The sequence below is a fragment of the Pseudorasbora parva genome, chromosome 10 (assembly GCF_024679245.1).
Source record: "Pseudorasbora parva isolate DD20220531a chromosome 10, ASM2467924v1, whole genome shotgun sequence".
NCBI lineage: Eukaryota > Metazoa > Chordata > Actinopteri > Cypriniformes > Gobionidae > Pseudorasbora > Pseudorasbora parva.
In genome coordinates, this window is record NC_090181.1 from 7,993,345 (window position 1) to 8,019,634 (window position 26,290).

At 36.7% G+C, this 26,290-nt stretch overlaps 5 protein-coding genes across 7 annotated transcripts in view; 2 read left to right on the forward strand and 3 right to left on the reverse strand.

Moving 5' to 3' along the window:
* rtkn2 (rhotekin 2) overlaps positions 1-1,268 on the reverse strand; it is a 35,731-nt gene extending 34,463 nt beyond the window's left edge. Inside the window, exons 1-2 of the mRNA XM_067455010.1 lie at positions 980-1,268; positions 810-867 (exon numbers count right to left, since the gene is read on the reverse strand). The gene's annotated coding sequence lies outside the window, so the exon portion shown is untranslated. The remainder of the gene's footprint in view (positions 1-809; positions 868-979) is intronic.
* A 925-nt stretch (positions 1,269-2,193) lies between these two features.
* Positions 2,194-4,635, forward strand: adob (2-aminoethanethiol (cysteamine) dioxygenase b). Its single transcript, XM_067455020.1, has one exon. The coding sequence runs from the start codon at positions 2,649-2,651 to the stop codon at positions 3,414-3,416; it is 768 nt and encodes a 255-aa protein (XP_067311121.1). The 5' UTR covers positions 2,194-2,648; the 3' UTR covers positions 3,417-4,635.
* A 539-nt stretch (positions 4,636-5,174) lies between these two features.
* Positions 5,175-8,010, reverse strand: egr2a (early growth response 2a). The gene is made up of 2 exons (XM_067455013.1): positions 7,546-8,010; positions 5,175-6,459 (listed from the first exon to the last, which is right to left on the reverse strand). Exons 1-2 carry the CDS (start codon positions 7,703-7,705, stop codon positions 5,453-5,455), a joined length of 1,167 nt encoding a protein of 388 aa, XP_067311114.1. The 5' UTR covers positions 7,706-8,010; the 3' UTR covers positions 5,175-5,452.
* Positions 8,011-18,687: 10,677 nt separating this feature from the next.
* nrbf2a (nuclear receptor binding factor 2a) lies at positions 18,688-24,671 on the forward strand. 3 transcript variants are annotated; one of them, XM_067455017.1, is made up of 6 exons: positions 18,702-18,827; positions 20,717-20,859; positions 21,490-21,599; positions 21,732-21,843; positions 21,937-21,977; positions 23,792-24,671. In XM_067455017.1, exons 2-6 carry the CDS (start codon positions 20,784-20,786, stop codon positions 24,257-24,259), a joined length of 807 nt encoding a protein of 268 aa, XP_067311118.1. In that variant the 5' UTR covers positions 18,702-18,827; positions 20,717-20,783; the 3' UTR covers positions 24,260-24,671. The 3 variants fall into 3 exon arrangements, with proteins under 3 accessions (XP_067311119.1, XP_067311120.1, XP_067311118.1); XM_067455018.1 differs by lacking the exons at positions 20,717-20,859; positions 21,490-21,599 and having other exon boundaries at positions 18,688-18,827; XM_067455019.1 differs by lacking the exons at positions 20,717-20,859; positions 21,490-21,599 and having other exon boundaries at positions 18,695-18,827; positions 21,759-21,843.
* Positions 24,672-24,868: 197 nt separating this feature from the next.
* The window catches only part of jmjd1ca (jumonji domain containing 1Ca), an 83,019-nt gene continuing 81,597 nt past the window's right edge, over positions 24,869-26,290 (reverse strand). Inside the window, exon 27 of the mRNA XM_067455007.1 lies at positions 24,869-25,836. Within this exon, the coding sequence (XP_067311108.1) occupies positions 25,738-25,836 (99 nt within the window). The 3' untranslated portion in view covers positions 24,869-25,737. The remainder of the gene's footprint in view (positions 25,837-26,290) is intronic.

Here is a 26,290-nt window from a genome sequence, read left to right on the forward strand (position 1 = left end):
AGGCCTGTAAATTTCATCATACTTTGCAAATAAATTCTTTAAAAATCAGACAATGTGATTTTCGGGAATTTTTTTCTCGTTCTGTCTCTCATAGTTAAAGTGCATCTGAAAATGACATGCCTCTCTCATCTTTTTAAGTGGGAGAAATTGCACAATTGGTAGCCGACTAAATACTTTTTTGCCCCACTGATCAGGCATAACATAACAATATTGTGTTGGTCCTCGTTTTGCTGCCAAAACAGCCCTGACCTGTTGAGGCATTTGAGTTAGACCACTGAAGGTGTGCTGGTGTCTGGCACCAAGATGTTAGCAGCAGATCCTTTAAAGGATGGTCTAATGCTATTTCATCCATTTTGACTTATTTACACTATTAAAGAGTTGATTCTCATGCTAAACATGGCCAAAGTTTAAAATTTAAAATTAACTAATTAAAATTAGTTGGATGTATGACGGAGTATTTCAGTGTCAAATAAACTTGTTCAGGTTTAGAAAAAGTTTCAAAAAGTTTCTTTTGAGTATGGCTCTGTATGACGGTATAAAGGGCAGTATTGCTTGAATGAGCACTTCTTCCTGGTGAGAACCACAGCGAGCGCGCCCATCATCAAGCTTCATTTGCGTTACAGAAGCCGTCGGCAGTACTGTCATTTTGTTTTTAGACCACAAAATCAACAATGTCACTTAAGAAGTGTGTTTCTGTTTGTGAGAGAACTATAACCTTGTTCAGCTTCACAAAATATCCAAGCAATATGAAAACAGTTTGTTTTTTTCAGAGCAGCAACGGAGTTCTGCAAGTGTGTTTTTGTTCTTACCTCAGTTGAAACCGCAGGCGGTGAGTGAAGTGCATTAAATGTCTGTTTTGTTGGCAATCTGCACATAAATGCATATAATGTATCGTGATTATTTGGCGTTTGAAAAAAATAAAACCCATGAAATTATATTCATATGACATGCTGAAACATGCCACTGACTGTAACGTTACCTGGGATGAAGACATTTCACACGCAACGCCAGAAGAACTCTGAACTCCTCCTGCAGTGTTCAGGGGAACTGTTAGTGCTGCACCGACCCGCGGCGCCACTTTTATGAAGTTATTTGGCCCGCACCGCACCACTGTATATATTTTTACAACCCGCCCCGCACCCGCGACCATTAAATAGGCATACGGGGTCCGCGGGTTATGAGACGAGCCACGCATCACTAGTTCAGGGCTATCAGGGCTGTCATGTCAACAAATGCACGCGCGATGGCATCCCCTGTTTTAGGAAGACAGATCTTACGACAGTAGTTGAGGACATTATTTTTTCCAAACTGTAGGGGGACCCCGAGAGCAAAAGTAGCCAAGTGCGGCTTTAATCACAGAGCTTGTTTTTAGTGACAATCCAAAAGCCTACAGGAAAATCCTATTGGGTTTTCTCGAGGAAACCAGTGAGATGCTAACTGCCGGTTGGCCTACAAAGTGACGTCTATTGCACTCCTCTTTTGTAAGTTACTTTAGATAAAAGCTTCTGTTAAATTATTCAATGTTAAGTAAGAGTTTACATTTTGGGTGAACTATCCCTTTAATGTTTTGATGCTCTAAAATTGCTGTCAGTGTGAATAACTTGTCCATCCACAATTAAATAATGTACTACATTATCTTCATTTGTTTGTTTGCAAATATTGATACAAGTAATTAATCGCAATTAATGTGATTAATAAGCATATGTAATTAATAACATTAAAAAGAAAACTGACAGCCCTATAGTCATTAATAAAGTAACTGGAGCTCGCAATCTCAATTTATATAGGCACCATTAGCCACAGAACACTGAAATATTAATTAAAATAATAAAAATATCACACTCGCTCCATGAAGTCGAACAAGCCAAAAATTTAAAACCTGCATGAACTGCTTCAAGTCGAACAAGCCTAAAAGCACGATGGGAGACTTGCTGAAGACACAACTTATTGGTTTAAACAACCGTGATGCATGGTTCTCTTTTAAAATGTTTAATTTTAAAACTCTGATATCATGTTTTTATGTATATAAATTATGTGTGAATATTCCCAAATGCTCTTACATTTCAGGCGATGTGACGCACATCTCAATCAAGTCTATTCTGAATATTTTTATGTTTGCAAAGGACCCTTTGGGGGCTCCGTACTTACCAAGGCATTTCAAAGCGTGCGGGTTTCTCTGAGTGGTGGTGAAGGACTGAAGTGTCATTGCCCTTTGAAGTGCAAGTGTAATGGTAGTTGTAGTAACCGGTTTAAGTGTAACATCTCTTGTAACGTTCGTATAAATCTTTACTAATCTATTTTTGTTCGAGACAGACCAGTTTGATTCAAGTTTACAGCTATTAAAGCGCACGTTTCTAGAATAATTAGTTTAGCAGTAGTGCATCAGTTACACAACAGAAAGAAACTACGTTTCCCATAATTCCCTGTGTGACGTATATCAGTGTTGATATCGCGTACGTGTGAATCGGATGCCTGTATATGGAGTAGTAATGGCCAGGAATGAGTTGATCCTAACGGTATTCCTAGAGGTGCCCTTAAGCTTTTACAAATGGTGTTCGTTTTGACGGGCCTCATAAGAAGGTAATCTCTGAATTAGGAGTTGTTATTGAGAACTCGCGTGAAGTTGAAAGTCACTGGACACCTGCGTTATGATGCCACGAGACAATATGACTTCCACTGTCCAGAAAATCGCCAAACAGGCACTTGCGACATTCAGAAATCCCTCTGTTCTCGGAGAACACAATAAAGTGTTTCTGGAGAACCAGAGCAAGCTGAAAAGCCTCATGGCGGAAGTCAGAGCGGCCGACTTGAAGATCTTACCCCGAACCGCCGAGAGCGCGCCGACGCCGCCACAGCGTCTCGCGCCTCCCGTTACATACATGCACATCTACGAGACCGACACCTTCAGCATGGGGGTGTTTCTATTAAAAACGGGTGCTTCTATACCTCTGCACGATCACCCGGGAATGTACGGCATGCTGAAAGTGATCTACGGAAGGGTACGAATCAGCTGTTTCGACCGGCTGGATCATTCTAGAGAGGGAGCCAGCGGCGTGCAGTTCAACCCTCCGCTGATGCCCTTCCAGAGGAGCTCCTTACGGCCTTCGGTGCTGAGGTCGGTGGGAGAATACACGGAGGTGAGCGGCCCGTGTGTGCTATCTCCCCAAAAGGACAATATCCACCAGATAGACGCTGTTGACGGACCCACCGCGTTCCTTGACATCCTAGCACCGCCATATGACCCGGACGAAGGGAGAGACTGCCATTATTATAAAGTTTTGCATGCCCATTCAGAGGCTGCGGATAGAAAGAGTGAAGCCCAGGAACAGGGTGATCTGTGGCTTATGGAAATACCACAGCCTAGTGAATTCTGGTGTGGTGGCGAAACTTACCCAGGGCCTAAAGTGTCCCTCTAAAAAGACCTGAATACAAACTAGGTTTTGGTAGATTCAAGAGATTATATGTTCTTTTTCTTTGTTTGTCACTTGGGATGTTTGAAATACCTGTGCCAATCAGTCCACTACTGCTGTCTTAATTTATTTTCTGCATGTAGACTGTGTCCTTATTTTGTGTGCAGATTTATCCAAATAACTGTTCTTTACTGATCTGGTTAGCATGTAATAAATATTTGCAGCAGATGTGAGATTTAGTTTAACAACGGCTTCACAATAGTTGAACAGAGCGTGAATCTGCTCATCTTGTTTCCATTGCTGAATGTTGTTTTAATGCATTAAAAGGATAGATGGTTCACCAAAAAATGCTGTCATTATTTACTCGCCCTCAAAGTTGTTCCGCACCTGTATGGATTTCTTTCTTCTGCTGAACACAAATAAAGATATTTTGAAACATGGAAATGCATGCTATGGAATCAATGGGGTCTATCTACTGTTTGCTTTCTGACATTCTTCAAAATAACTTATTTTGTGTTCAGCAGAAGAAAGAAATTCATGCAGATTTGGAACAACTTGAGGGTGAGAAAATGACAGCATTTTAATTTTTTTGGGTCAACTGCCCCTTAAGTTGCCAGGACCACAATCTGGCACAGAAATGTTTAACAACAGCTCAGCAAAACTCACGTGTTACTGCATGATATTTTGAACACTCCTGGTAATTATGACAATAAAGCACTTAGTCAAATAATAATAATAATTTTAAAATGGAAGAAAAAAAAAATCTGTCTTCCCACGCTAATAAAATTGAAAAAGATTCAATGGTAATTGGTCTGGTTGGTTATTTAAATACATTTTAGATTATATATTTTTAGAAGCATGTTAGCCAACACTATACCATTCCAAAATGTGTGCTGTATAATAATTTTTTACATGTTTGAAAGAAGTCTTGTGCTTGCCAAGGCTGTGTTTACTTGATTAAAAACACAGTAAAATTGTGAAATATTATAAATTAAAAGAACTGTTTTATAATTTAATATATTTAAAAATGTAATTTATTCTTGTGATGCAAAACTAAATTTATAGCATCTTCAGTGTCACATGATCCTGCTGCTCTTTTTAATGTTCTAACAGCTTAATGTTTTTTATGAACCTTTTGTAACATAAATGTCTTTACTGTCACTTTTTTTGGATCAATTTAATGATTACTGAATAAAAGTATTAATACTGAACGGTAGTGTTTATATATTTTCCTAACCTGGGGCCTATTGCACAAAACTAGATAAGGGATTAAGCCAGGATATCTTATGATCTTGTCATCTGTATGCAAAATTTAGTAGGCCTACACCGCTGTCTAAAAGTACCCTGAAGGCACACTCACACCAAGGACGATAAGGAAAGATAATTGTATATTCGCGGAAATTTTTTGCCAGGATCACCAATATATCCCGGCTTAATCCCTTATCCTACACTGTAAAAATGTATATGTTCAATAAGTTATGACAACATGTTTTTACATTGTTTTAACTAATCAAAATAAGTTAAGAAATTTTAGACTTTTTTTATTAGTTATACAAGATGTAACTCATTTTTTAAAGTCAGTTAAACATAATTTAAGTTGAAATAACTTAAACATCCAAGTCGATTGTACTGCAAAAGGTCAAAATTTGCTCTCTTTTTTTTTTTAACAGTGTAGTTTTGTGCAATAGGCCCCAGGATAGCCTCTCTCAATTTTTTCAAAATTGCGACCTCTAGTGGACAAACTTTGTTCTGGAAAATATACACTTTGTGTTTATTACAATTTATTAAAACACATAACATAACAGTTACTAATGTCAATAAAAAGACTCACTGTAAACACTATATCTCAGAACATCTGCATTTTGAACCACATTAAATATTCTGCGATAAGGACATTGTCTATCTACAACAAATCACATTCAACACTTGATTCATAAGCTGCCTTCGTGTAGCCTATCTGTGCGCACACAAACAGAGCAATAGTTCCAGGATTATTTGGGGCAACGACTGGCCCAGCAGTCAGACCCTCTTGAACCGTTAGTTCACATCGCTGTGGCATCTGCGCTCGAGCTGTGATGGCCCTTTTTATCTTTCTGTCTCTGGTGGATTTTTGTGTGCCTCCTTCGCTCGTCGCTCCTCGCAAACTTTCTGCCGCAGAACTCACAGGAGAAGGGCTTCTCGCCCGTGTGTGTGCGGATGTGAGTCGTGAGGTGGTCGCTCCGGCTGAAGCTGCGCATGCAGATGCGGCACTGGAACGGCTTGTGTCCGGTGTGGATGCGGACGTGGCGCGTAAGCTCATCCGAGCGCGAAAACCTCCGGTCGCATCCCTCAGCCGGACAGGGATACGGCCGCTCATGGACCGGCGTCTTACACGGTCGGTTCGGGTATTTCCGTGGCCGCAGTATTGGCCTGAGTGGGACGTTTTGCGGATGGGTGCCGTCTATAGGCGGCCTTGACCCGTCCACCGGACACGCCAGAGTAAAATTTCTTATGGTGTTCAAGGGAGTCAGGGGTGGTGGTACTCTAATAGACTCCAAAGAGCACGAAAATGGCTTAATGTCCTGGAATGCTGTCATGTTGTCCCTTTGGCTGTTGCTGGTTTGATAGAAACCTCCATAGTCGGGAATGATGGAGAAAAGCGCACCGTCTATGGTTGACTTGGGGGCTGAGTATGACGGAGTGGCGTATGTTATGGGGCACGTAGTGGTCGATAGGTAGACCGAGGGGTCCTGGTATCCATCGGCATTACAGGTGTAGGGGGGCGGGCCTGTGTATATATGCTCCATGTTGGGAAGAGTTTGGCCTATTTTGGAGCAGTCTGGAGTGTGAGATGCGGGAGAGCCCGTGGAGAATGATCCAGAGGAAGGTGGCCTATCTTGCACTCCTGCACTAACAAAGTTAATTATTCCCTCTTGATTCCAACTTCCTTGCGCCTCGATGGAAATTCTCCCTGTGTAGGAGAAAGGGCCACTGTGTGGAGAAAACCTGCTCGGGTCTGTCAGATCAAGGCCACGCTTTTCCACGCCGAAGCTGTCGGAGCTCAAGCAACCTGTAGGAGTAAAAGCAAAACGTTTCTATTGAGCAATTCCTTCTTATTGCGTTACAGGTGAAACATGAAGCCTATATTTCCAGCAAATCCCGTTTCCACAAAGTGAATCAACTAAAACAATATTCAAGCTATTTGTTTTCAAAAGACTGCTGCATGCAAGGTGGCAAAATATATGCTGTTATCTCTTTATTCTGATTGGACAGATCGCAGTTAAATATGCTAAACATAGTTGTAATACCTACTAAAAGTGGACTAAAGTAGACTGTTAATTAATTTACTTATATATACTTATAACAACCCATTTTAGCCTACACTTTAAAGAATACTTTAAGTAAAATATAGGCTAGGCCTACTACAATAATAATAGGTTTTCTTTAACTTTTATACTTAGTTTATAATAGCCTATATGTAGGCTATGTGTGTGTATAGGCTATATATATATATATATATATATATATATATATATATATATATATATATATATATATATATATATATAGGCTATATATATATATATATATATATATATATATATATATATATATATAGGCTATATATATATAGCCTATATACACACATAGCCTACTAATATATTTATATATAGATTACTTTTTTCTCCAAAGTTTTTGAGTTTCTGAATTTTTGAGTCAATGCCCATATTTAGCCTTAAGGTTATTAAACATTTCCGTATACCTCCTAAAACAGATTTTTATGGCTTTTCGCCGCAATATAAGCAGTACAAATGAAACACAAGCAATTCATAAAAGCAACAGGTAGGCTACATGCAAGATCGAGCTGTTGTTTTACATACATTTTAGTAATAAATTATAGCCCTATACGAAAAACAAAAACGAAGTAAAACTGCATGAGCGACAATGATAGTTCAACTTTCATATTTTGCCTTGCGTGTTGTTCATTTGTCTACAGCTATTCCTAAAATAATAACCATAGCCTAAGTTTTGAACAAGGAGTTTGAAATTTACTTCCAAAGCATTGCTAGATCAAACACGAATTTTTGACTCATATTACTGAGCAGCAGCCCTTGTGGCAATTGATTTTTAATATTGAAGCATCCCTCTGTCTTACCTCCCGACGCCTCACTGAACTGGTCAGAACACACATCAGGGAACCCCGTCGGCATTGATGAGGGAATATCATCCAGAGAGTAGACGTGCGATGGCAGACAGCGCATTAAATCATTTAGCGACGCGTTAATTTTATCCCTGGTGCTGGCTGTTGCTGTCATTTTGATCCACGATGTTGTTTAAAAGCAGGTTGAATTTTATTAAGTTGAACTTAGAGCTTTTATGATCTAGTTGATGTGTTATAAACGTGCTCACTTAAGTGTTGTCATCATAAACGCGCGCGCCTCGTAGCCTACATGCCGCAGCAATAAGTGAAACTTTATGTCGTAGAAAGCATTTATGGAGAGCCTGTCAATGCCCAGTGACGTCATTGACCATACAAGGACAGGACAACGGGTTGGGCTTCTTCTTTCTTTTTCTTTTTTCCTTCTTTTGGCCATGTGACGACACGACCTCTTTTTTTTTGACTGATCTCTGAATCTGATATTACTATTATTATTATTATTTTTAATTGAGTGAAATGTGCTGTTAGCTATATTTAAATATATTTGTGGGGGCTGTGTGAACAATTCGATGTTGTGAACTTTTGGTGTATGTTATTATCAGGAATTCCGGTTATGGTAGCATCCCATAAATGGATATTATCCGGTAATCTCAAACACGCCCCTTTTTACCTAATATGGATTGGACGCATCCGGGAAACTCGACACGGAAAATAACGAGCTGTGCCGAGCTTACGTCCCACAGCGGAACCGCAATAAAACTAAATTCAGGAAAGTGATATTTGAATATGTTGGAAAGTTATTCTAGTTTCTAGAGTGTTAAGGAAACATATTTATTAATATACAGAACGGGTTTTCCTCTCTAACAAGACAGGACTATTGTGATTAAACAATTATTATAGTGAAAAATAGACTTAAGGCATACTTTAGTTGCCAATCATTTTAATATTTAACTTTTTTTTTCTTTTACAGCGTTTTGAAGAATTAAAAAAAGCTAAATTTCAAGCACTATTATTTTTAAATTGGTCTCCAAATGGCAGTTATACCTATATTTATAAAACCCTAAACTGTAAAACATATATGATCATTAAGTTATTAAACATTTTTTACATTGCTTTAACTCATTAAAGTTAAGCAATTTCAACTTGATTGTTGATTGTAGGCTACTTGAAAATTTAAAAAGCTATTTATTTTTATTTTTACAGTGATTGTAAGATCTCATTCTGGTATGTTCTCCTTTAATTTGACTGACACACGCAAGGCCGTCCTCAGCTCTTCATCATCCCTCTCGTCACTTTTTGTTTTTCTGCCACCATGTTCTATTTTCATCCGTGGCAGCATGAGCAACAGAGTGCTTGCTGTATGTGCGACTGAGGCCTAATTCATCGCCACCCACACTATGGAACAGCCCCTTCTCCATGGAGTCCTAGCGCAAGTGAAGCCTCTGTGAATAGATCTGCATCTGCTTCTGTACTGACACCCCCAGCCTGCCTCCCTTCTCTCTGTTCCCATTCACACGCGCCCACATGCACAGGCTCTGCACGCTGACTGAGCTTCTGTGCATCAGTTTCACACATTACAGTTAGAGCAAACCCTGCTCTCAAGATCTTATTTAACGGACCGCAGTCAGATGCAATATGAAAAGATTAAGCCATAATCATTTTTATTCGTCTATGGCAAAAACCAAGCTTTCAAACATGGAATCATGACATACACATACACAGTCTCTCTCTCTCTCTCTCTCTCTCTCTCTCTCTCTCTCTCTCTCTCTCTCTCTCTCTCTCTCTCTCTCTCTCTCTCTCTCTCTCTCTGTCTGTCTGTCTGTCTATCTATCTAGGAACTTTTTGTGACAAAAGGTTACGTTTCTTATTTATTTGTTTAAACAAATACAATTTTAGGTGCATTTTTATGCCCCCTCCTGTTTGTTTGTTTGTTTGTTTAATTCAAATGTTTAGGTACATTTTATGTGCTTGTTGTTTATCTCAGGAACATTTCTGCCAAACGGATCACTGTATTTTTTATTTATTTATGTTTCTGTCTGTCTAGCTAGACCTAGGACATTTTTGTGACAAAAGGTTCATTTTTTAATGATTTATTTAATTTAAATTTTTAGTTTTAGTTGTTCTATTTATTTTTTATTTAATGAATTTCATTTTTAACCTCCAGAACTTTTGGCATGAATGTGTGTTTGTTTATTTCAGTAAAATTTTGTTCCAAATGGTTCATTGTATTTATTTAGAACCTTTTTGGCATAAAGAGTTTTTTGGAGTTGAGTAGAGAACCCTGACAAACAGAGTTTTGATACCCAGAATTGGAGCAGCACACTACTAAAGCCTTGACTTTCATACGATGTGGGCGGTTGTGTGTAATGATGTCTCATTAATGAGAATTAAGGTCCTCGGTATTAAACACACACACTTCCCTTCCTGTCATCTCTGATGGTGCTTTGATAGCGACAGCGATCAGATCTGCAGCATCCTCCAGCAGTGAGTCTGAGTGATTTTTAACAGAAGTCTGCTGTCATTCAGATCATCAGGCGTCTGCAAAAACATGTTCTTAATCCATTGCCTTCTACTTCAACATTTCATTTGGCTATATCAGTGAAGTGTTGGACAGATCCGTCTGTTGTTGTGATCTGTGAGTTCAGGTGTCTTGTTAAATGAATAGCATGTTTCTCACAAAAGCCAAACATCTATTCATTCTCAAAATTGTTGGGGGCCGCGGCACAAATGTTTGCTTCCTTTGTCTTACGCCTACAGACACAAAAATTTCTTGCTATTGTGTCAGTGCTGCTATTCACCAGGAAAAGTTAATTGCAGCTGTGGAAAACAGAATACTTATATAACTCACAAGACAACCAGTTATAGCAGAAATCTGATCAAAAATGATAATGAAAATATTGAAAATAACAGGTAATAGACAATTTATCATTATAATACAAAATATTTGTACATTTTTCATAGCAGATGGCAGATAATTTGGGCGGGTTGTTTGGTACCCCCTCCCTTTGTGCCCCTCTTATGCCCTCTATGCCTTGCTCGCCCACGCAGCGCCATGTTGGGATGGGTTCACAGCCCATTTTGTTTGCGTTGGCTTTGGTGTTGCGTGGGGGTTTGCTGACCCCTGCACACGACGATTAATCAAACGTCACTCTGTGATTTCTCCAAAACTCATTATTCTTTTTTTATAGCACAACACGCCTCAGTTAAATGCAGTTTTTTGATAAATCACCCCTTTAGGCCTGTACACACTTCCATCTGAATCTTTGTACTCATTTAATTTAGTCAAAGAAATTCATTCATCAAGTTGCGATAACTGCTCATTTACATTAGTTGTTTTATTCACAAAAAAACAGACACTGTGCCACTTATTTTTGCAATTAAATGTAATGCAATGACTAAATTATATATATATATATATATATATATATATATATATATATATATATATATATATATATATATATATATATATATATATATATATATCTGTGTGTGTGTGTGTGTATATATATATATATATATAGATAGATAGATAGATAGATAGATAGATAGATATATATCAATATAGAAGTAGTAATATAGAGGTATACGTTTTAAAATTTGAAATTAACTTTAAGTTTATGAACAAGTTTAGGGACGAAAAAAAAATCACAGTATTAATTTAACAAGTGTGGGGTTGGAAAATTATTTCAATCTAAAATACAATTTTTCCATTTTAACATGTCATTTATTAATTTGATAGCAAAGCTGAATCATCCTTCGGAAATCATTTTAATTTGGTGCTCAAGAAATGTTTCTTATCATTATTAATGTTGAAAATGGTTGTGCTACTTAATATATTTCGTGGAAACCATGATATATTCTTTCAGTATTCTTTGATGAATTGAAAGATCAAAATGTTATTTAAAATCAAATTCTTTTGTAATAAATAAACCCTAAAGTCTTTGCCTTCACTTTTGAACAATTTAATGCATTCTTACTAAATAAAAGTATTAATTTCTAAAAATAAATCTTACTGACCCCTAAACTTTTGAACAGTATATCTTTTTTTAAATGTGATGAAAACTAAACCTTTATTTCCTGTTATTTTTCAACTGTTTTTACTCATACATTCCTCCAAAACCCTGCAATTGTGAATGTTACACTTACCATTCTTGACGGCTGCATTCTGCGTAAGATGTGTCTGATTTTGATGGCCAGAAATATCAACGTAGAGCTCTTCTCTTGTCCAGGTCCTTCACGGCTTTACACACTACCAACACTGATCAGATATAGTCCGCTACATCTCTAAGTGGAGGTTCATATGCTTTTCTATTCATTCAGAAACCCTAGACAATGCACTTGTTCCCACTTCCAAACACCCTCACAACCGAAGCCGGTATGGTAATGAGTGAGATTTGGGAAGGCCCACAGAGCGTCTCTTCGAGTTGGTGTGAGGGTTGTGGTTTAAGCGTGTTACTCTAAAGGCGTGGCTTCCCAAACAGCTGACCTTATAGTGATCGGGGTCCAAACTGGATAACAGCAACATTGTTTTACATTTCAGTTTTGGTCATTTTTTAAGACTTCTGAAGTAATAATACGTACACTCTAAAAACTGCTGGGTTAAAAACAACCCAAGTTGGGTTTAAAATGGACAAACCCAGAAATTGAGTTGTTTGAATCCATTCAAACAACCCAATTTCAGGGTTTGTCCATTTTCAACCAAACTTGGGTTGTTTTAACCCAGCAGTTTTTAGAGTGTAGCGTCCCAGTGTCTGGGGTAAAACATTACAAGTAACGTCATGTAATCGGATTACTTTTAAAGTAACAGATTAGGGTTACACTTTATGACCATTACAGTGTAATTATACATTTCAGTAATAATAATAATTAACTATACTTACTTACTATAGGGTTAGTTGCATAGAACAATGCACATTTAATTACTAGTAACGTGTAACTGACACTAAAAAAGTGTTACCCATATTAGTTTTAAATTTACAACAAAATATCTGATCAAATAAGTAAAGCAAGTTCCTTTGTTTTCTCGTTTATGGACTGACTTCAGCTTGAGGCTTATTCATTTTACTTTTGGTGTGAAAGAGCCTTTACATTTGCCAAAAGTAGAACTTTTGTATTTTGTTGTGTGAAAACAAACAGCCCAGCCCAGAGGAGAAAAAGTAACGCAAAAGTAATGTAACACATTACTTTCTATAAAAAGTAACTAAGTAACTGAACTACTTAATTTAAAAGTAACTTTCCCCAACACTGGCCACCTCAATCAAACACCTGATGGAGAGCTCTGCAGACCTCTGTCTAACCAAAGTCTCTTTCATAGAAAGTTTTTCACTTGGCGGTCATATTTGCAATGCCTCTGGGTAGCTATTTCGGATATCCAAGACCAAGGTTGAATCCAAAAACGCATAATTCCCTATATATACTGTACGCCAACAGAGAGATGTCCATATACGTAGTATTTTAAAGCAGGTAGGTTTTTACGCTGGTAGGTGATGTTATTAACAACAGGGCGGATGTAGTTTGTCTGGATTACATACCAACATTCATCCTATTTAGAACTCTTTTTTAATTTTATTTTTTATTTGCTGTTGTGAAGTAATTACTTATTCAAAATAAGTACCTTCATAAGTACCTACTGAAGAGAGCATGCGATTTTGAATACTTCCCTACTATATAGTAGGAAAAAATGTATATGTGACCCATGAGCACAAAACCAGTCATAAGTTGCACAGGTATATTTGTAGCAATAGCCAACAATACATTGTATTGGTCAAAATTATCGTTTTTTCTTTTACGGCAAAATTCTGTAGAATATTGCGTAAAGATAGTTTCCCATGAAGATATGTTGTTAATTTCCTACCGTAAATAAAAATATATATTCTTAGTATTAATATGCATGGCTAAGGACTTCATTTGGGGAACTCTAAAAGTGATTTTCTCATAGTTGTATCTCTGCCAAATATTCTGCTACATATACAGTAATGGAAAGCTTATTTTTTTAAGATAACATATAAATCCTAATTTCCAAAAATGTACCCTTGTTGGTTTTGTGGTCCAGGGTATGACAAAAAGTATGTCAGAATTCACAAAAATAACCCGGATGACCGACTACTTCCGGCAAGATTGTGAAGTGTGCATACTTTCCCATGAGGCCACGGGAGAGGAGTTTTGAATTACAGACGCAACTGATGTTGGTAACATGATAATCAATGAGAGTGTCGCAAATGTAGTTAATCCAGATTGCATATGACATACTTTTTTATCTGTCAGTAATTACTCACAATATTCAAAATAAGTACTTACTCAAGAAAGGAAGCGATTTCGGATGCAGTCCTATCTTCTTTTATGGGGGAATCTTTAAATCTAAAAACCTGCTAGCCAAACTCACCATTAAATCACATATTTTAAATCAGTAACAAACTCTGACATGAACTATTTCATAAATGTTGTTTCTTATGCTCAGATAGCATTACAAAGGCTTTTTTTAATGCTAGACAAGCAAAAGGCACATGTGGAGAACAAAATTGGCATATCTAACGGCTGCTGCAGTGACCAATGACTTTATCAGTCAGCGATTGGCTCTTTTATTTAATAGGTGGACTTATTCCGACATATTGTGCTTTCTCTCATCCATAAGTAGCCTTTAAAAAAGCATTTCTATATATAAATAAATATATAAAAACTCTTAAATAGTCTTGGGATGATTACATTAAGAATTGATCATTGAAAAGAAAAACAAAAAAATTCCCAATTGTTCTAATTCAAAATTGAATAGGAAGTTATTCCCATAAGTAGGAATGCCCTACCAACCATCTGAGGGCACCTCAAGCTCTTGAGACTTTAAAAAAGGACTTAAAATGTTTCTTTTTGGGAGAGCTTATGTCTTTTAGCTATTAAATCTATTTGTATTTTCCCATTTTTAAATTATCTTAACTGTAGCACTTTGACATTTGTTTCACATGTAAAGTGCAATACAAATAAAATGTATTATTATTATTATTATATCTATTTAGGCTACTTAGTACATACCTCTATTTTTATGAATGGAAGCTCATTGTCAGTTATCAAGCTATTTGATGGGAAGTGCCATTTATTTAGGTATAACATTGCCAAGGCAGATCATTACACAAATAGCTTCACTGCAGGGCTGTGGTCATTAAGCTTCTGGCTGATGTTTCAGAATCGCCGTCCAGCAGAAGCACAATGAATCGCGCACGCGCGTGCCCACAGAGCTCCAGATGATACAGCAACTAAATGACTGTTCAATCCACAGCCAGAGCCTGTAATTAACAATTAGGAAACGAAGCAGCATGTTTCATTATATCTCACGTTAAACTATACCAGAATCATAGTTGTTTATACTGGGTGTGCTGCTCTGTATATAGGCCTACTGTATATATATATTTATGTTATGTATAATATGTAACAGTGAAATACTTTAGTTCAAATTTATATTAGTATTTAAATGTTTAATTAAGAAAGAAGTGTCAATTGTGATTATTCAGGAAGTTAGAACATGTTTGTTTAAAATATTATAACTTGGCCTAAGATCTCGAGGACTTAGTTTGGTTAAAGATAAAAATACAGAAATAAAGACACAAAATAATAATAATAAAGCAAATATATATATATATATATATATATATATATATATATATATATATATATATATATATATATATATATATATATATATATATATATAAATATGAATGTATGTGTATCAGTGTTATTTTAGTATTTTATAGGCTACTATTGTAGTGTTTATTTATAGTTCTTAAAAAAAAAATATATATATATATAAATTCTATTTATAGCCTATTTCATTTATTTTTACTTTAGTTAACTTAAACATATATTTCCAATAACTTTTGAAATATTTTATTATTAATATAAGTATTTATTAAATGCAATTTTACAGTTATATCTGACGAACTGATGAGTAATTTCAAGAACTTCTAGCAGATCCATAGCATGCAATAATAACCCAAGCCAAGTATTCCTGGATAAGAAGCTCCAGTTTTTTTTCACAGGGATCAGTGAACCCCCATCACGCAAAATTCCCCGTGCGTAGGAGGAGAGAGCAGGAAGATGGATGACCAAGCCCCTATAGTTTGATGGTATTGCCCATGTCATCACCAAGAAACAAAGACAGAAAGCAGCAGCAGGGAGAGGATGGGGAGCGGATCATTAGATGAAAAATCAACATGGGCTGCTGAAATACTAGTATCACTCTCATTTTCCATGACTCGGTGTTTATGTGCTTCATCTGTGTGAAGGTGCTGCGTATTTAAGCGTTATAACATGAAGGGACTTGAACTGATTTGATGTTATTGCTCATGTTATGTCTTATTTCAGCGGTTCAGCCAGCAGATATTGCACAAATGATTCTTTGAATAGCCAAAGACAAAACATCCACCCCCAGTGTGCACATGCTGGAGTACACCAGCCTACATATTCAATAATAACAGCCAAATCAACCAATCAGAGCGCGTTACACTGAATTACAAAATCAATGATATCAGAGGAAAAGAGACTAAACTGAAAACGGGTTTACCCTTTATTTAAAGAAGACATAGTTACATCATACTTACTCAGATAAGTACTCAGTAATTAACTTCATGTACTTACTATAGAGTTACGCTTAGGGTTTAGTTTAGGGTTAGTTTATTGTAATTATGCATTATTTGCTGTTTTTACTATAGTAAGTGCATGTAGTAACATCACCCAAAAATGAACATTATCCCATTATTTACTCATCCTCAAGCCATCCTAGGTGTGTATGAATTTCTTCTTGCAACCAAACACAATTAGAGATATGTAATATAAAAAAAATGTCCATGCTCTTTAAGCTTTATAATGGGAGTGAATGGTACCTAAGATTTAATGGTACCTTAGAAGCGCAAAAAAGTGCATCCATCCATCATAAAAGTAGTCCATACGGCTCCAGGGGGTTAATAAAGGCCTTCTGAAGTGAAGCCATGCGTTTTTGTAAGAAAGATGTCCATACTTATAATAACTTTATAAACTATGATCACTGGCTTCTGTAATGGCCGTACGCGAGTCGAGTTCCGGTGGAAGACTGACCTCTGACCTGAAGCATGATGTAGGAGTAGCTTGAGCTCAGGTGAGACTAGACACCTCTCGAGGTTCAATCAAACAGGGCAAAAAACTTGAGCTTTAGACTTCTAACTATGTGTGATCTATGTCTGTTTTGCTCTGCTTCCGTGTTCGGCAATGCATCATGAGTAGGGCCAGAGGTCACTCTTGGGATAATTTTCATTTTTTGAATTTTCACATTTTCATTTATAAACTATATTACCCCTAATAATCCTAAAAGTTATTATTATTGTCTCTAACCGTAAAACCTTACATTACTTTAACCATGTCACAGTATGTTTGAAATTCATTCTGAATAGATCAGTTAAAAAACAAAATAAATTGGGCCAAGAAAAAGCTGCAAACAACCGATCACTGCATTTTTACCCTATTTGAAATACTGAGCTTGAAAAGATACACCATACACTATTTAGAACATGCAAATTGAATCATCTATCAGCAGAATCAGCAGAAATAAATTCATCTTTTTTTCCTTTCGGCTGTTTCCTTCAGGGGTCGCCACAGCGAATCATTTGCCTCCATCTAGTCCTATTCTCTATATCCTCTTCTCTCAGACCGACTACCTTCATGTCCTCCTTCACTACATCCATAAACCTCCTCTTTGGTCTTCCTCTCAAACTCCTGCCTGGCAGCTCTAAACTCACCTTCTTTTACCAATATATTCACTCTACCTTCTCTGAACATGTCCAAACCATCTCAACCTGGCCTCTAACTTTGTCTCCAAAACATCTCACATGTGCTGTCCCTCTGATGTACTCATTCCTGATCCTATCCATCCTCATCACTCCCAAAGAGAACCTCAACATCTTCAGCTCTGCTACCTTTAGCTCTTCCTCCTGTCTCTTCCTCAGTGCAACCGTCTCCAAACCATACAGCATCGCTGGTCTCACTAATGTCCTGTACACCTTTCCTTTCATTCTTGCTGGTACTCTTTTATCACACAACAGACCTGACACTTTTCTCCACCCATTCCAACCTGCCTGCACACGCTTCTTCACCTCTTTTCCACTCTCCCCATTGCTCTGGACTGCTGACCCTAAGTACTTAAAATCCTGCACCTTCTTTACCTCTTCTCCCTGTAAGAAATAAAGTAGGCTATTTTACCTTTTTGCATAGCACAAAAGAGAGTAACCCGTTTTCATAGACAAGGTTTAAAGGGTTAGTTCACCCAAAAACGAAAATTCCGTCATTAATTACTCACCCTCATGTCGTGTAAGACCTTCGTTCATCTTCGGAACACAAATGAAGATATTTTTGATGAAATCCGATGGCTCTCTGATCCCTCCATAAACAGCAGTTTAATTGACACTTTCAAGTTCCAGAAAGAGACTAAAAACATTGTTTGAAATAGTCCACGACTCCAGTGGTTCAACCTGAAGCGACGAGAATACTTGTATTAAGTAAAACAAACAAAACAGCATGTTTTCCACGCTGTTCACGACGCATGCGTGTGATGGCAGGACCTGCACTGTACTGACTGGCACAGGCTACAATTAAACTTTTGAATAAAGTCGTTATCTTTGTTTATTTTTGCGTTTAAAAAGTATTCGTCGCATCATAAATTTTAAAAGAATTTCAATTGTTGGGTGAACTAACCCTTTAAAATATACCAGGGCCATTCTTTTGTCTCAAGACCTACCTTGCGTCAGTATTTTTTTCTAAGGCACGTTTATAAAAGCTACTTAAATGCCCTAGTCTAATTGAACTAAGGCCTAATCCTGGCTTAATCAAATAACGTGATTGTGTAGGCTACAGTAATAAGCTATCTGTGTTATTTTTCTAGTTAACTATACCCTGACAAAGATCCATTTATAGCCTACATGTGACGCAAAGCCTCGTAATGCACCGCTGCTCATCTAAAAACCAAGCATTCATCAATATTTACACACGCAATGCTATTTTCTTATCATGAAGGGAGATGAGTGAGTGATGTGCCGCTGTTGTCCAGGAGATGGCGTCACACGCTGTGCAGTCCGGCTTCCGTTCTCACTCACGTCACTTACAAACAGACGCTCGTGAAGTTGCGCAAGGTCAGTGTTCCAGTCACCGCTACTGTTTTTGTCCCGAGTTCTCGGAGTGAAATTAAGGAATTAAACATTGCGAAATCTGGAAAACTAGGCAATGAAGTAGAAATGGAAGTAATGGACAGCCCTCTAAATCGTGTAAGTGAACTTTATCACTGTATAGGCTAACTACAAAATGTTCTGACAAATTGTGGTTACTGGAGTTAATAAAGATTAAAAAATAATAATAATAAAAAAACGTTTTTTACCTGTTTACAGTTTTAAATAGGCAACATATGTCCCACTTTAAGCCTTGAATGTGATTAACAAGTGTTCATTTGTAAGACTCTTATGTCGTTATCTTATTTAGGCCTAGTAAATAAGTCGCCTTGGTAAATAAATAAATACAATTCAAAAGATAATTAATATTGTGACGATTGTTCAATATCTCCAAAATCATAACTGGCTTGCAGCATTTTCTTTTAAAAGTTATGAAATGTATACTAACACTAGTATTGTTTGAATTACATTTACAGCACTGGTCAAAAGTTTGGAAGCATTTTTTAATGGTTTTGAATGTAACTTAGTAATCTCACCAAGACTGCATTTATTTAATAGAAAATACAGTAAAAACACCAATACTGTGACATTGCATTTATTTATTTATTTATTTATTTATTTATTTATTTATTTATTTATTTATTTATTTATTTATTTATTTTTAAAGGAGGAAATAAATACTTATTAGCAAAGGTACAATGAATTGATAAACAAAGAATAAAGACATTTATGAAATGAATTAACATTGCCAAAAAGTTTATAACTTTTTATAACAAATGCTTTGGAACTTTTTATTCATCAAAGAATCCATATAAAAAAATTAAGCAGCACAACTGATAATAATAATAATAATAATAATAATAATAATAATAATAATAATAATAATAAAATAAAAAGTTTCTTTAGCGGCAGATCAACCTATTAAAATGATTTCTGTAAGATTATGCGACACAAAAGAAAATTAAGCTTTGCATCACAAGAATAAAATATATTTTAAAATATGACAACAGAAGACTGTTTTTCACTGTATTTTTTATGCAGCCGTTGGTGAGTTTAAGACACTACTATCAAGAAAATTAAAAATCTTAATGTTTCCAAACTTTTGACCAGTAGTGTAGTAGTCAGGGTTTTAAGACTCAAGCATCAAATATTTATTGGACCATTAAATTTCTTTAACTACAATATATAACGTTTATAATAAATTACAAAAATTCCTAATTTCTTTTTGTCCCAATTTCTTTTTTTCACCCTGAGTGAGTAAGTCAGTCCGTTTTAGATCAATGTGATAACATAAACTAGCATTTTCAGGAAAATAAACATCCTTTTCGGGTCAAAATGACCCGAACACAACCTGAGAGTAAGTTAGTCATTTGATACAATGCACTTGTGTACATGCATGTTTTTATATATTTTTCTTGGTAACACTTTATTTTACAGTGTCATTGTTACATGTATAACTATAAATTATGCATAATTACATGCAACTAACCCTAAATCAAACCCTAATCCTAACCCTATAGTAAGTACATAGTATTACTCAGTACAATTGTACTTTTACTTTTACTTTTACTGTTATTCGTAAAATAACAGAAAAGGTACTGGCAGCTTTTTACCTGGACATTATCCAGTAACTTTACGGACATCGAAATCCATTGACCCAATCAATTTCAAGTTCAAAATTCGAAATATTCTAAAAAATGTATATATTAATACAGTATTAATAAATATCAATCAATCAACTTTATTTATATAGCGCTTTTACAATCACGATTGTGTCAAAGCAGCTTCACAGTGTCAAACAGGATAATATTGCGACAAAATTAGCTGTACAGTCGTACTGGGGAAAACAGTGATGTTATCAGCTTATTTTATTTTATCATATAGCAACAATGTTGGCAGATCAGTATTTAAGTTTATAGAATTAAATAAGACCTAATTCATACATTTTATTTGTATAATAAGTTGAATAACTTTAATCATATTTTTAGTGTCCCCAACTGAGCAAGCCAAGCCAAAGGCGACAGTGGCAAGGAACCAAAACTCAATCAGGGCGTGATGGAGAAAAATAAACCTTGGGAGAAACCAGACTCAGTCGGGGTGCCAGTTCTCCTCTGGCCTATTAACACACCGTGTAAGATTATTATTCTGGCAACCTTACAGGTCAGAAATCATATTAGATTGGAATATTCAAAATTTCAGGGTATCACGGAAGAGACAGATTTATTTGGAAATAAATGATGGGATGGGGCGTCGATTACACAAGAGTATGAATACATGAAAGATCGGAATTATTGCGCCGAAGACGGGTTTTGAGCATGTCGTGCCAGTGAGGCAAATTCAGAGGAAGACACCAATTGACACGGCTCAGCAGACACTCCAGGATGAGCTGGTCATGTCCAGGCAGGTCCACCATCCGATCCGGACAGGGCCCAGATCCGGGATAAACCTCGGGATAAACAGAGAGACAACATTAGCGTAGATGCCACTCTTTTTATGATGTAACGAGTACATCAGGTGTTATGGGAAGTGTTCCCGGTTCCGGCTGACCTAGTTAATGCAGCCTAACAATCAGTCAATTGAATTGAATAATGAAAGTACTAATGAAAATACTACAGTATTAATAATAAAAATGTATTAATACAGTACATTGTGCCCTATTTTTATGAATATTTTTAGTGTACTTAAGAGTATAATTAGACACCTAAAACACCTAAAAGACACCTAAAAAAAAAAAGTTTAACCTTTTTTTTTTATTCTGCAGGTAATTGCAGCAGTAATAATTACACTACTGACCATCCTTCACATCTTAACCCACCCTTAAACCTATCCATTCCTCCAAACCTGTCCGTACCCACCTCAATAGTGTCAAAAGTGTTTTACAATACAACATGAACACCATAAGTACATTTTACCAAACATTTTTTAAGTAAATACATAGTAGTTAGAGACACCTTATATAAAGTGGGACATAATTATTTAAATCCTGTAACCCTCTTTTCCCAGAAAACATGGCAATTGTCTTTACTACAGGCCCATCATTACGGCCGAAAGGCAGATCAGTTTGTGGCAAAGGAAAAATATGAAGAGGCGATTTTATGCCATAGTGAAGCAGCAGGTAAAGTAAAGAAGTCCCTTTTGACAATCCACAAATGAAGACAGGAAGATAATGAAAGAATAAATGAATGTGTCTTTGTCTCTCTCTGCTCAGAGCTGTTGAAAGAAGCCTTATCAATGACACAGAGTGAACAGGTACGACGGCATGTTTATGAGGCAGGTGTGACTCCATTCCAACTGTCTGCCTTTGGGAAGCGTAGACCTGCATGTTAAGTGTCTTTTACAGTTAATTTTACAGTTTTTCAGATTTTAAAGGGTGCATAACACAAACTATAGAATAGTACTGCATCCGACCTTCATATCTCTGAAGAGTCTTTAGTTTTATCATATTTATAAAAGACAGATATGCTAGCCTGTACCGATTCTTTCCGAAAAGAGCCGAGCTTGTGCAGGCGTGCGGAGCTAAAGAGTCACGAGCGCACACACACACACACACACACACACACACACACACACACACACACACACACACACACACACACACACACACACACACACACACACAAACACTTCTGCAACCCAAATGAAAATTGTTGATGGGCACGCTCTTGCTCTGGTTGATGTGTGCACGCGCTCATCCAGGAGAAGTGCCCATACAAGCAGTTCCTCCCCTTATTACCTCATACAGAGCCATAATTCAAAAAAACTTTCCAAAACATTTTCAAATTCTGAAGGAGTGTATTTGGCACAGAAATACTCCATCATATGTCCAATTAATTTTTTGAAAACTTTGGTCATGTTTGGTATGTGAATCAACTCTTTAACAGTGTAATAAGTCAGAATGCATGAAATAGCATTAGACACCCCCCCCACACACACACACACACACACACTCCTTAAAATGTATTTTATAATATTCAAATACAAAAATATATTTTTTTAAAGATTAAGGGGATTTGTAATAGTTACACACACACGCACACACACACACACACAAACACACACAACACAACACACACACACACACAAATCACAAACTTTTCTTTTGTAAAAATTATGTGCAACTTAAAGACGGACCCAAAGGGAATATATAATTTATTTTACGAAATCTCAACATCATTATTCCAGTCTTCAGTGTCACATGATCACGTGAGTTTTTTATTGTATAAATTTGTATATGTATTTCTTATCGGATAAAAATAATAATAATTTTATTCACAGTTCTTGCAGATTTCCCTCCAGCGATTTTAATGCAAGTTCCCAAAAAACGTAAAATCAGTGGTTAGAAATGTCATCTTTAAAGTCCTCGTGAAGTTTTTTGGCTTTTGTATGAATATGTTTGCCTTAGTATTATCTATAAACGTAGTGTGCTGCAAAACAAAGACAAAATTCACATTTAGAAGATATAAGCGTTCAAAACTTACAGTCTCTCACCAATATGGATCAATGATTTTGATGACATCACTCTGCACTTCATTTTTTTGTCAGATTTTCTGTCTAATCAAATGTTCTCTAGAATCTGAAGAATCTTTACTATTTTCTACATGTTGAATGGCACATAGTGCACTATATAGGGGATTGGGAACGGTTCAGACAGTGAAAATATGCTTTCCATTGGGCTGAATGTGATCTAGTTTCACATAAACCGCCGTAGCGTGCACACAGCCTGCTCTGGACCAGAGACACGATAGCACAGAGCAGATCATATGAGTGAGTCAGCACGGAAAGAAAACGAATTGGACCCATCTGAATGCTTTATTTTAAAGCAATAATGGAGACGATCAAGAGAATAGGAGGAAACTGCCCCTGCCTTCCTGCTTCAGTGGAAACAATGAATTTGTATTATACAAAAACGCATTTAAAAGATCTCCCATGGACTTTTTAAGCTACAATGAACGTTTCTTTACATTATATACTAATTTCTACACTTATGTACCTTTTCTAATTTCAGAGTGTAGACATTGTTGTAAAAGTACAGTCATTTTAACTATATTTTGATATATATCAAGGTACAGCTGTCTTTAGAGCTCCAGAGAGACAGGCATCTCCAACAGAAGCGACTGATCAAGATGAGCCGCAAACAGGCAAAACTCAAAGGAAAGCCCCTGGTCAGTCCTTCAAAACACAGCTCACCCCCGATAACACAGTGTCCTAGTCAAACAGCCCTCCAAAGTCCCCCGCTCGGCTGGAAGGCTGCCAAAGATGACAAGACTCGGCTGGAAGAGCAGAGCACTGCCATCGCTGACCTGTGGAAGCTCATGGCTGTCCTGCTCACGGAGAACAAGCGGTTGCTGGAGGAGCACGAGAAACTGAAAGCAGAGAATGCTAGCCTGAAGAGAGACCATTATGAGGAGCATCAGATCCCCTCGGCTTCTCTAGCTCAACCTCAACCACCGCTGGGTATGAGGCTCCTGCACGTGCCCTCTGACCTCCAGAACGAGATACAGCTACTGTTGGAGATGGCAAATGACAGCTAGGCTTACATCCACCTACACTACCTCAAATCTTTCAACAGTAGTGAACCAACAGGCATGAGGCAAAAAAGCATGAACTTAATGTGGTTTAGAATATCAATATCGGGTCTAAGTTGACCGTATTTATTTACTTTTTTGAACATGTAATAATGAATAAATAGACAAATCTTGTTGAATATCCCTGATTCACTCTGAAATATGTCATCACAGATGTAAAATGGGGTGCTAATGCGCTTTCATGCCATATTACTCAATCAGAATTGAGCTGTTATTTTCTAAAAACTGCATTCTACATTGTTTTACACTTCACTTTATAAAAGTGTGTATGTAAGAGCAGTGAAGTGAAAGTCTTTTAGAAGACCAACGGCCAATGATTTTTGCTTAAATAATAAATTATACTTTGGTTTGTTTTTCAGCAGCCTCATAACACTGTTTTTGTTAAAGCTTGAAGCTGGTCACTTTTCACTGCTATTTGAATTGATTAGCGTGAGATATTTTTGTGGTCTGAAACAGTCATACGGCATTAGATAAACACCTCAGTAAGTAAATCATTTTTGGGTGAACAATCCCTTTAAATAAAAACCTTAAAATAAAAATAAAAAACCAACTGAATAATCTTTAATTATTTTTTATAGATATTAATGGAGCATGTAAAGACATAATTTGTGATTATTCCATTTTTAATGGAAAATGTAAAACGTTTCTTTAACTTCAATGTACATACAGTAGCAAACAACACAAACAGCAAATAAAGCACACCATGTTATAGAAAATCATAATTAATATATATATATATATTTATATATGTATATTCTGCTATTTACATATTACATTTCAGCTGAAAATTTTCCAAGATATTTTTTTCCAAACAAACACAGAATAAACAGCAATTTTCTTTTTAATATTCTCCCTCTGCACAGTGAATATTTGCCAAACTGTAAATAATTTAATGTTGCTTTAACATAATAAAACCTGTCAGTTTGGCAGCTGCTAATGTGATGGAATGGGAATGCTGCAACGATTGTGTTAGAATCTCTGCTCTCTCCAACGGTCCAAAACACAGCATGGTGAACACTTCGAAGTGCAAGAACTACAGATACAGAACAGATCATGGATCATTATCGCCTTTGGAAAAACATGTATTTGCCAGTGTTCTTCTTTCATATTGTTTTCCATGGCCTTCTGCATGTGCGAAGAGTGGAAGCGATGGGCTTTAAAGTCCACTGCACCTGTCTGGAGAGCACAGTGTACTACTTTTATCTTGTTTGTTGTACCGCTTACCTCACCACCTGTCCATTCAGGAAGACACAACGGGGAAGGTCAAACAAAGAGAATAAAATCAAAGAGAAGAGCGTGACATAGAGGAAGTCACCAAGCTTTTCAGAGTGGCCCGTTGTGTTGGAATCACAGAGGTTCTTTCTTTGAGAGTCTTGGGATTGTTTTTATGCTCCAAGGGTTTGGACAGAGGGGGTGATGCATTGTCAGGACTCCTGTTTTACCTCGTCTGTGCACTTCTCCTTTAAATGGTTCCTCAATGTGGCCACAGCATCTTTCACGGAGTGATAAAAGATGTTCTTCACCTAAACAATAAAAAGGAATGAAAAGATATTGTGGAATTGTGGATTTTACTTAGACTATGGTATATGAAAAATGTAAGCATCACAATCAGGGATTATAAAACTGGAATAGGCTAGCAATCAAGTTAATAATCCCTCTTTCTTATTACTAAAGGCTGGAATACACTATACAACTTTTAAAATCTGAACACTTGCCGACTTTGTGAATGGTTTCTGAAAGAAAAACAGACATCATACACTAAACGACCACACAAGGATCACACACTACCAGACTTTCAATCAGTCTAAATTTGTTCAAACTCACATTGCTAGGCGTTTCAAGCTGCTGCAGGTATCATTTTCACATCTAGCGCCATGTTGTTTAAGTTAATACACTCATGCCCATCTGTTTGCCCATGGGTGTGCTGGACTGAAAACGAGGTGTGTTCAGGTGCATTGTTGGTGCGTTGCTATTCTG

Bases quoted from the DNA above. Each gene is read 5' to 3' on its own strand.
- egr2a (XM_067455013.1), bottom strand. From the start codon at position 7,705: ATGACAGCAACAGCCAGCACCAGGGATAAAATTAACGCGTCGCTAAAT. The intron at 6,460-7,545 runs GTAAGACAGAGG...TTACTCCTACAG, and splicing joins GTTCAGTGAGGCGTCGGGAG to GTTGCTTGAGCTCCGACAGC.
- nrbf2a (XM_067455017.1), top strand. From the start codon at position 20,784: ATGGAGAAAAATAAACCTTGGGAGAAACCAGACTCAGTCGGGGTGCCA. The intron at 21,600-21,731 runs GTGTTTTACAAT...CTCTTTTCCCAG, and splicing joins CCACCTCAATAGTGTCAAAA to AAAACATGGCAATTGTCTTT. The intron at 21,978-23,791 runs GTACGACGGCAT...ATATATATCAAG, and splicing joins CAATGACACAGAGTGAACAG to GTACAGCTGTCTTTAGAGCT.
- adob (XM_067455020.1), top strand. From the start codon at position 2,649: ATGATGCCACGAGACAATATGACTTCCACTGTCCAGAAAATCGCCAAA.